At 43.5% G+C, this 9,040-nt stretch overlaps 4 protein-coding genes across 4 annotated transcripts; 2 read left to right on the forward strand and 2 right to left on the reverse strand.

The window, feature by feature from the left end:
* Positions 1-515: 515 nt before the first annotated feature.
* On the reverse strand, positions 516-1,677 carry LOC135348310 (mediator of RNA polymerase II transcription subunit 6-like). Its single transcript, XM_064546491.1, has 6 exons — positions 1,385-1,677; positions 1,244-1,335; positions 1,105-1,187; positions 1,002-1,041; positions 771-952; positions 516-703 (listed from the first exon to the last, which is right to left on the reverse strand). Exons 1-6 carry the CDS (start codon positions 1,573-1,575, stop codon positions 614-616), a joined length of 678 nt encoding a protein of 225 aa, XP_064402561.1. The 5' UTR covers positions 1,576-1,677; the 3' UTR covers positions 516-613.
* A 70-nt stretch (positions 1,678-1,747) lies between these two features.
* Positions 1,748-3,509, forward strand: LOC135348309 (CD82 antigen-like). Its single transcript, XM_064546490.1, has 7 exons — positions 1,748-1,933; positions 2,426-2,614; positions 2,671-2,748; positions 2,799-2,894; positions 2,946-3,080; positions 3,140-3,223; positions 3,296-3,509. The coding sequence occupies exons 1-7, from the start codon at positions 1,865-1,867 to the stop codon at positions 3,362-3,364; spliced, it is 720 nt and encodes a 239-aa protein (XP_064402560.1). The 5' UTR covers positions 1,748-1,864; the 3' UTR covers positions 3,365-3,509.
* Positions 3,457-9,037, reverse strand: LOC135348314 (ADP-ribosylation factor-like protein 2). Its single transcript, XM_064546496.1, has 6 exons — positions 8,960-9,037; positions 4,470-4,552; positions 4,287-4,397; positions 4,067-4,229; positions 3,909-3,989; positions 3,457-3,647 (listed from the first exon to the last, which is right to left on the reverse strand). Exons 2-6 carry the CDS (start codon positions 4,532-4,534, stop codon positions 3,513-3,515), a joined length of 555 nt encoding a protein of 184 aa, XP_064402566.1. The 5' UTR covers positions 4,535-4,552; positions 8,960-9,037; the 3' UTR covers positions 3,457-3,512.
* LOC135349237 (uncharacterized) lies at positions 4,544-8,571 on the forward strand. Its single transcript, XM_064547746.1, has 10 exons — positions 4,544-4,771; positions 4,902-5,214; positions 5,314-5,507; positions 5,603-5,760; positions 5,857-6,147; positions 6,233-6,425; positions 6,516-6,854; positions 6,968-7,411; positions 7,530-7,734; positions 7,848-8,571. Exons 2-10 carry the CDS (start codon positions 4,983-4,985, stop codon positions 8,402-8,404), a joined length of 2,613 nt encoding a protein of 870 aa, XP_064403816.1. The 5' UTR covers positions 4,544-4,771; positions 4,902-4,982; the 3' UTR covers positions 8,405-8,571.
* Positions 9,038-9,040: the final 3 nt, after the last annotated feature.

A 9,040-nucleotide genomic window follows, 5' to 3' on the forward strand; every position in this document is an offset into this window, starting at 1 on the left:
CTCCTCATCAGTAGTCGCTAGTGATGGGACTTTGCACAAATTAAACCCCAAATACATAATTAGGAACACTGTTCTCCTCCAGTGGTGGTGTGTCAGGAGTGCTGTAGGTGTGGTCTAGGTCGACGACTGATGGAGAAATCATAGGCGTACTGTGTGAGAGTGGGCTACAACACAGTAAAAAAACTATCCTTGGCCTCTCGGGGCTTCGCCTTCGTCCTCGGAGGTTTACCATAAATTCTGATGTAGTGGACAATAACATGTATCTATCCACATGACAAACAAGGATTCTGCCATCACCTTGGTTACCAGGACGGCCCGTCTGTGAGTGGGCGGAGGAAGTGTGTCACTAAATCTCACAGAAAACCAGGTACAATACATTGTTATCTGAATATTTAATCATTACTACAGATTCTAGGCCACTCACTGTAGACCCAGTATATAGCCCCTCCCCCTTCTTCGCCACCCTCCAAAACTGGTGGACAGAACAGTGCCTAGTCAGATAGTTAATTGGATGGTAACAATTGTAACTATCAACTTTTTTTGCATAATAATTATTGTGAATGGGAAATATGAACATGATTTTGACAAAGTAGAATATAAATGGTAGAGTTATTCAAGCTAATCTGTTTCTCTTAGCGTCTGGTGGTTGGTCGAGAGCTCCTTTGTCCTCTTCCCTTTCACTAATCTCAGGTCTACCCCCGTCCTATACATAAGAGGAATAAGCAGGTTACTAGCAAGGCCTATATACGTAGAGAGGTGGGCATCTTAACCTTCTTCCCAAAGGCCTTTGGAGGGAACTTGTGTGTGAGGTCAGTGAGTAGCCTATCCACCCTCCGACGCTGTTCCTCTGAGAGGTGTTCTGCTCCTGCCCCTTTCGTTATCTCCGTGGGTGTGTCACTGGGGAAGTGCCACGAGTAGCCCTTGCTGGGATCGTAGCGAGCATATGATGTGACTGTGAGGAAAGTGTGAAGAGTGTGTAGTGTGTGGGCGGTAGTGCTTACTCTCAGTGAAGGCCTCGTGTACACAGTGGAGGGCAGACAACTACAGGGGAGGGGGGTGAACAGTTAGGGTCTATTTTTTTATATTGTAAAGGAGGTATCTCACCATACGAGAATTGATGACAGACCAGAGATCAGGACACTGATAGACCACGCCCCCCAGTATGTAGTAGTCGGCCAATGGAGTGACTGCATAGGTGTGTGTGTGTGTGTGTGTGTGTGTGTGTGTGAGGTATGAGGGTTACCTTGCTCAGGCGTCTGACGGTGTTGCTTCCGTACTACAAACAATATTGGTTCCTGGACGTGAAGAAGCATGTACTCAATACCAGTCATCTTCCTACATAGGGGGGAGGTTCGTTAGGTGTCACTATATAACTGAAACTCACGTGAGCTGCTCAGGGTCTGCTCTCTGCATCTTGATGACCTCATTATTGCAGGTCCTGTCATAGAATGGGTTGCTCCTCTGGGAGAAGTAGTCGAGTGCAGTCTGCTTACTCAGAGAGGGCATACCGGCGCTATTGAACCAAGACCTCTGTAGGAGCTGACTGCTCGAGTCATTGCCAGGGGCTACAGCCATCAGAGGCTCTTCTTTGTGAGTGTATCAGGGGCACTTGGGTTATTTGTGGCTCGATTTGTGGGGTTCTTTATTTTGGTAATGATCGTTATTCCGAACTCGTTAATTAAACAGGCCGATGTTTCTCTAATTAACTGTCCTCATTCAAGCCTGTTAGACATTACTATTTGCGCATGTGCAATCCAGCGGAAGTCAACTACAGGGCCCTTCAGTACAGTACTGCTTGCATGCTTCTCACCTGTAAAACTGATTTCACTTCTCTGACTGACTGACTCCAGTATAATTGACCGCCATGGCTGAAACGGGATTCTGTGCCAGGGTTGTACAAATAGCGTTTGTCCTCATAAACATCTTCTTTGTGGTGAGTTGAACCTGAGTACTGTTCATGTTTCGATAATTATTTGATAATGCACAATTAGTTTTTAATGTTTATAATTATGTGTAAGTGGCTATAAGATTGTTCACGTTGGCCACCCGCCAGCGCTTGATGGCCATTCATTGTTGGTATTACTTAATTGTGGTTTAACCTCTAGGGGCCGGCTGTACTGTGTATTCAACAGATGGTCATTTGATAGTGAATCCTCACAGGCTCACTGTTGTTGTTTTCACTAGTGTAGAATAAACATTTTCCTTTTCCTTTTCACAAAGCTACAATGCCTAAAGCTCCTTTGTGTGCACATGACCTGCATGTACATGTAGTGGGGGAGTTTTGTAAGGTGATACTGATTCCTAGTTCTTGGAATAACTTAACGCTACTTCCTGGCACATAATTATCATTTGTTATGCTTCCAAATACTTTTGGCTGCATTGCAAATTACCCCATACGCACACACACACACACACACATACACAGCTTCTTGGAGTTGGACTGATAGCTGGTGGGAGCTACCTTGTGGCCAGTGGTAGCTCTCTGGCAGTGTTTGCAGGCTCAATTGCAATAGGACTGTCTGTAGTCATCATCTTAGTGGGCATTGTTGTGTTCTTCGTTGCTGCAATTGGTATCTTAGGAGGCATCTTTCGACACAAGCTACTTCTGGGAATTGTGAGTCATGCTGTCTGTGTGTGTACCTGGTGAGTTATCTCTCCCCCTCCACCCAGTATCTCGTGGCTCTGGTCCTTATCATCGTTGCAGAAGTGGGCGTTGCTGTTGCAGGCATTATCAAGAGAGGGGAGCTGGTAGGTCATCATTGTCTCCTGCCTGTGCCTCATACCTCCTTCCTTTGCAGGAAGGTGTTATTAGTGTTAACGTTGGAACAGTATTGGACAACTATGCCAATCACAACAAAACTGACCTCAGTGCCATTAACTTTGTTCAGTGGACTGTAAGTGCACATACTAACCTCCCCCTCTCCCATACAACTCCTCCCCTACAGTTTAAATGCTGTGGCTGGAATAACTCCAATGACTATGTTGTGAGAGATGCTCCCATTCCTATGAGCTGTGATTGTACCAACAATGTTACTGGTACCTGTGAACCCCTCAATAGCAACCGTACCATCTGGAGCATTGTAAGTGGCTCTATCTCCTCTGGCTGTTAGCTAACCCTCTCCATCATGCATGCACACAGGGATGCAAAAGTGGTGTAAGCAGTGCCTTTCGCACCTACCTAGCAGTCATCATTGCTCTGGCTATATTGGTCGCTCTGATTGAAGTAAGAATGTTCTATGACACTCATGGTACTGTACTAACCCTCCCCCCCCCCCCCCTCTCCTTCTCTCTGCAGATAATGGCTGTGTTGCTCTCTCTATGCTTGTGTTGCTCAGGCAAGAAAGATAACTACGAGACCGTCTAAAAACACACCCACCCACGTCTTATGACTTGAACTCAGAACATTTTAGCAGTTAGCAGTGACTGTCTCCCAGTAGCATGCAACTATACAATGAATGTTTTACTCTAATTACCGTTTTAAATTTTAATTGATCAATAAAAACATGAAATGTTTAGTCCATTGTGAACACTCTAGCTGAAATGTCTGAGGTCATCCAATCCATTCCCTTCAACAGTGCCTCCCCAGTCACTGCACTGCATGCCACGATCTCCCAGTGATGGGTTAGTATGGAGTCCAACTCTAGGGCCTAACAAGAGAACATACACACACACAGTCATAGTGGCAAGTTAAAGTCGAAGTTCGGTTCTCATAAGTAACTTTGTCATACTTTTACACTATTGGATTCCTTGTTAATGCGATTCTTAGAGCTGATCAGCTCCCACCAGCTAAAAGTAACATTTTCCATGTAAAAGACCCTGGTATACCACATTAAACATAAATGAAGCCAAAATTAACCACAAAACTTCTGAGGCCAAAGTTAACTGTAAATAGAGTTTACTTACACTACCTCTTGTATCTCTTTTGCTGACATGGCTCCAGGGAGGTCCTGTTTGTTGGCAAATATCAGTAGAGTAGCCCCCACCAGTCGCTGCAACACACACACACACATACACACACACACACACACTCACACACATACTCTGTATTGTGTGTTTATAGACTCACCTCTTCCACTAGTAGAGCAGCCAGTTCCTGACGACAATCGTCAAGGCGACGGCGATCAGCACTATCCACCACCCACACTAAAGCGTCTGTGCTCTCAAAGTAGTTACGCCAATAGGACCGCAATGACCTCTGACCCCCAACATCCCAGATATTCAACTTGAGGCTGTGTGTATGTGTGTTGACCGATAATGAGACACAATGGAACATTACTCCCACTTACCCACTGTGCTCCACAGTCTTTATATTGAAACCAAAGGTGGGAGATATGGTGTTGATGTCTTCTCCTATAAACTTCTTGAGAATAGTAGTCTTGCCAGCATTGTCCAGTCCACTAGAGTCCGTTAAGGTCATCTCTAGAACAATAGTATACACACACACGTACGTACATAGATAGCAAGGATACAGCATGAGGATTCTGACATCTTTCTCCTTCTGCTTCATCTTCTTTAGAATAGACAAGAGACCCATTATGTCTACGGTACGGGTACGGTGTCAGAGGAATGAATGACTCCCCGGTGGGAGTGACTCCCCGGTCATTCCTGCCTAAGGTGTGGGTGACTCCCCCAGGAATAAATGACTCCCCTATGCGCATGTTTGTTCCGCCAATGTTGCCATCAATGTAAGTATATAGTAGCAAGAGTACATTCATGCACTCCTCATAGACATATAGTAGAGAATGAAGAGCCATGCAGGATGAAGAGCAAGGTTAGTAGTAGCATGCAAGGTAGCAATGAAGCAAGTGTTCATCCTGTAGTAGACAGCAAGTGACAGCTGGAATGTAGACCTATAAATGTGTGAAGAGCAGAGTTGCAAGGTTAATTGTTCTATCCTGTAGTTGACAGCAAGTGACAGCTAGATCTATGGTATAAAACCAGTGATCGTTCACAGTCATGTCATTTGAAGAAGGCAGCAAGAAATGGAGAATTTACAAGAGATTGAAAACTATTTACGAAAAGGAGAATACCCTCCTACTATTAACAGCAAAACAGAGAAGGCAAACTTTAGAAGAAAATGCAGGCAGAACTTTAAGTTTGAAAATGGTAGCCTATATTACAAGAAGCACACCAAAGCTGCTGATGCAGCTGACTGGAGGATATGTGTGCGCAGCAATGAGGAGAAATCAAGAATCCTCGAAGATTGCCATGCAGGTATAATAATTATTATGGCTTTGGTAAAATGATAATAGTAGGTAATAGAGCATGTATGTAATTATGTATGCTTGTAATCTATTATACGCATGCATGCAGGAACAGCTGGTGGCCACTTTGGAAGAGATAGAACTATAGACAAGATATGTTCTAGATTCTACTGGAAGTCGATGGTGGAGGAGATTCGAGAGTATGTAAAGAACTGCAGCCAGTGCCAGAGAATGAACCCAGCATTTGTAAAGACAAATGCCAAACTCCATCCGATATCTGTACAACCCAAAGTCTGGCATCAGGTATATGTACACTATAATTTTTATGGCATTGCATAATAATTATTTGTTTTGAGCACAATCATATATTAATTATAATTATGTAATTCACTTTATAGGTTGGCATAGACTTGATAGGACCTTTGCCGATTACACCCAATGGCAGCAAATATGTGGTAACATTGGTCGATTATTTTAGCAAATGGGCTGAAGCAGCCCCACTCCCTGACAAAACTGCATTTGGAGTGGCAATGTTCCTGTACAACTTGTTTTGTCGGTAAGCTATGCATGTGTGTGAAATTGTAATCACATGCATCTCTACACATAATTATAATAACACGTATTTAATGATTATGGTTATACATGCACGCAGGTTTGGGTTTTGTGAGGTGCTGATATCGGACCAAGGCCGTGAGTTTGTTAATCAGGTCAACACAGAGCTTTTTCGATTCACTGGAACAGAGCACAGGGTCACTTCAGCTTACCACCCACAAACCAACGGGCTAACTGAACGTTTCAATCAAACACTTCAAACAGCACTACTCAAATATGTGAATGACTCACAGACCGACTGGGACTACCACTTGCCCGCTATTCTCTTTGCTTATAGGACGAGTAAGCAAAAGGCAACGAAGTATTCACCTTTCGAGTTGATGTTCTGTCGGTGAGTTGTTCATAATTATAATTATTATAATAATTACATGATAATCTGGCATGCATGCATTATTGTTATAACATTCCACATGCAGGAAACCTGTACTCCCTATTCAACTGGAGTTAGGCAGCGAGGGTGAACTTGAGCAGAGCTGGGACATCATTATGACCCATGCTCGAGCTGTTACAAAGTTAAAGGATGATATCCACAGCAAAGCCAAGAAGAACATTGACAATGCCCAAGAAAAGGACAAGATGTACTATGATCGGAAGCATGCAGACAAGAGGGTGAGCAGGCTATATCATTGTATGAGCGTAGCATGGCTATTTTCATTACTCGTTTAATGTCATAGCCATGTCATTTTTCTAATTATATAGGTGTTTAAGACTGGGACTTTGGTCTGGCTGAGGAATTCAGCCAGGGAATGTAAGAAGGGAGACAAGCTGAAGCCTCGGTGGTTAGGCCCATACACGGTGGTGGAGTGCTTGGACAAGGGAGTCTTTAAGATTGCCAACCCTAAGACTGGAAAGACCTTAAAAAAGGCTGTTAACCAACAGCGGTTAAAGCATTACCATGGCTCAGACTCCGAAAAACCTATCTTTGATCAACATAGTTCTCTCTCGGATCCTTCCGAATTATCAGACAACCATCACGATGAATCTCTCGATCAGTTTAACCCTTCTTTGACGAGTACTCCTATGAAAGACCCAAGCAAGGTATAATGCATGTGTCTCTAGATTTTGAAGCTAATTATAATTACATTACATTTCTCTTTACGATATTAATTTAATGTTTCATGTTTCTTTATAATTATACACTCCATTTTTAGAAGCTGTGGGAAAAAAATTGTGATTTTCCCTCTTCTCACAAGCCAGACGCCCCCTCCTCTCACAAGCCAGCCGCTCCCTCCTCTCACAAGCCAGACGTCCCCTCCTCTCACAAGCCAGCCGCTCCCTCCTCTCACAAGCCAGACGTCCCCTCCTCTCACAAGCCAGCCGCTCCCTCCTCTCACAAGCCAGACGTCCCCTCCTCTCACAAGCCAGACGTCCCCTCCTCTCACAAGCCAGCCGCTCCCTCCTCTCACAAGCCAGACGTCCCCTCCTCTCACAAGCCAGCCGCTCCCTCCTCTCACAAGCCAGACGTCCCCTCCTCTCACAAGCCAGATGCTCACTCCTCTCGCAAGCGAGACGCCCCCTTCTCTCAGGTTAAGACTGCATCCTCTATGGAGCCACCTTTGAAGAAGCAAAGGACTACTCAATCTGTAACAAGAAAGGTATATAGTTATATACTTGTTAACAGGAGCTATCGTTAATTACAATTATTATTAATAATTATGTGCATGCACACTATAAACCGTTCATTATGATTATTATTGTGTGCACATTCGACAGAATTCAAGTTACTGGGTGAAGGATTTGGACCTGAGGACGGGAGACAAGGATGTAGTTCTTGCTGAGAGCGGGATGCTTTCTGACCGTCATATGTATGCTGCGCACAAACTGATGCGAATGCAATTTCCAAATATTGAAGGCTGTTATTCTACTCTTCTGGTTCAGAAGATGTCCTTTCCTGCAGTCACTAGTAGTGAAGCCACAGGTATAATTTCTACTTAAATTAATAGTAGTATTATTATAGTATTGGTATAATTATACCTCATCCTCATCCTTGGCCGTACCGTATAATAATTATATCATATATATCCTATACAGCCGTGCAGATATTCTTTGTAACAGAGAGGCATCACTGGATTGCGACAGCACTCATCAAGGGGGAACTTTTCCTCTTTGATAGCTGCTTCCAATATGGGAAAGACCTGGAGCCAAGTGCTGAGCTGCAAATCGCACAGATGTATAAGCCTTTAATAGCGCACAATGGGCTGTTACTATCTGTGGCCTCCATTCAACAGCAGAGCAGTGGCAGTAACAACTGTGGTTTGTTTGCAATTGCCGCTGCATACCACGCATTGCAAGGAGACAATCTGGATACCATCACCCTAAATGAAGACAAAATGAGGCCACATCTTGTGCGTTGCTTTGAAAATGAGAAACTCAGAAGATTTCCAAAGTCAAAAGATGTTAGTAGCCGCAAGAGACCAGAAAGATTTTCCAGCATAGTAATTACGATATACTGCCCTTGTCTCCGCCCTGACTGTTATGATGAAATGGTCCAGTGCGACACATGTACTGTGTGGTATCATTATAAATGTGTTCGTATTAAAGTATCTCCACTTGGAGATTGGTTTTGTCCTACTTGTAGATCTAGATAGAATTTTTTTAGCATTTCGTTATCTTCCACTAGCTGTTTTTGTTTATACACTGTTAATTTGCACTGTTGTTTTGTTTGTTTTTCATGCACTGTAGATCTATTTGTTATTTTGATGGATGTTGTTGTATTATAAGTTTTGCTTTACAGTGACCGTGAGACGTGTGAAAATGTGAACAGAGTGTACAATGTAGTATAAGTACTATAGGTACTAATAGCTAAACTGAACCAGTTTACAGTATATAAGGAACAGCTGTAATTATAGTCATACTATGTATTAAACAGGTCTCTCACAGATAGCATGCATGCAGTCCTGATAACAGTCTTGAGCTTGATTGTATAGTCACACTGTGACAGGTTTTGAGGATGCATGTACTTAGTATAGCCCCTGAAGTCTCTTTAGCTCTATGGATCAGTGTTCATATATAAATTTCGGGGGAGTCATTTTTTCCAGGGGGGAGTCATTCGTGACTAGGAGTCAGTGACCGGGGGAGTCATTTATTCCTAGGCGTGAGTGACCGGGAGTCATTATTTAGGGGAGTCATTCATTCCTATGACAACGGTACTGTACACTGTGTGTCTGATTTCTATTAGGAGCACTTTAACCAGAGGTCAGAGGTCGAATATTTGCTGAGACAAC

The sequence above is a fragment of the Halichondria panicea genome, chromosome 15 (genome assembly GCF_963675165.1).
Source record: "Halichondria panicea chromosome 15, odHalPani1.1, whole genome shotgun sequence".
NCBI classification, from domain to species: Eukaryota; Metazoa; Porifera; class Demospongiae; order Suberitida; family Halichondriidae; genus Halichondria; species Halichondria panicea.

Coding starts and splice junctions, on each gene's coding strand:
- LOC135348310 (XM_064546491.1), bottom strand. CDS start 1,575: ATGGCTGTAGCCCCTGGCAATGACTCGAGCAGTCAGCTCCTACAGAGG. Junction 953..1,001: donor ACACGAGGCCTTCACTGAGA/GTAAGCACTACC, acceptor CTTTCCTCACAG/TCACATCATATGCTCGCTAC. Junction 704..770: donor CAAAGGCCTTTGGGAAGAAG/GTTAAGATGCCC, acceptor TCTTATGTATAG/GACGGGGGTAGACCTGAGAT.
- LOC135348309 (XM_064546490.1), top strand. CDS start 1,865: ATGGCTGAAACGGGATTCTGTGCCAGGGTTGTACAAATAGCGTTTGTC. Junction 2,749..2,798: donor TTATCAAGAGAGGGGAGCTG/GTAGGTCATCAT, acceptor CTTCCTTTGCAG/GAAGGTGTTATTAGTGTTAA. Junction 2,895..2,945: donor TTAACTTTGTTCAGTGGACT/GTAAGTGCACAT, acceptor CCTCCCCTACAG/TTTAAATGCTGTGGCTGGAA.
- LOC135348314 (XM_064546496.1), bottom strand. CDS start 4,534: ATGGGTCTCTTGTCTATTCTAAAGAAGATGAAGCAGAAGGAGAAAGAT. Junction 3,990..4,066: donor CTGCTCTACTAGTGGAAGAG/GTGAGTCTATAA, acceptor TGTGTGTTGCAG/CGACTGGTGGGGGCTACTCT. Junction 3,648..3,908: donor CAGCAAAAGAGATACAAGAG/GTAGTGTAAGTA, acceptor TTCTCTTGTTAG/GCCCTAGAGTTGGACTCCAT.
- LOC135349237 (XM_064547746.1), top strand. CDS start 4,983: ATGGAGAATTTACAAGAGATTGAAAACTATTTACGAAAAGGAGAATAC. Junction 5,215..5,313: donor CCTCGAAGATTGCCATGCAG/GTATAATAATTA, acceptor GCATGCATGCAG/GAACAGCTGGTGGCCACTTT. Junction 7,735..7,847: donor CACTAGTAGTGAAGCCACAG/GTATAATTTCTA, acceptor TATCCTATACAG/CCGTGCAGATATTCTTTGTA.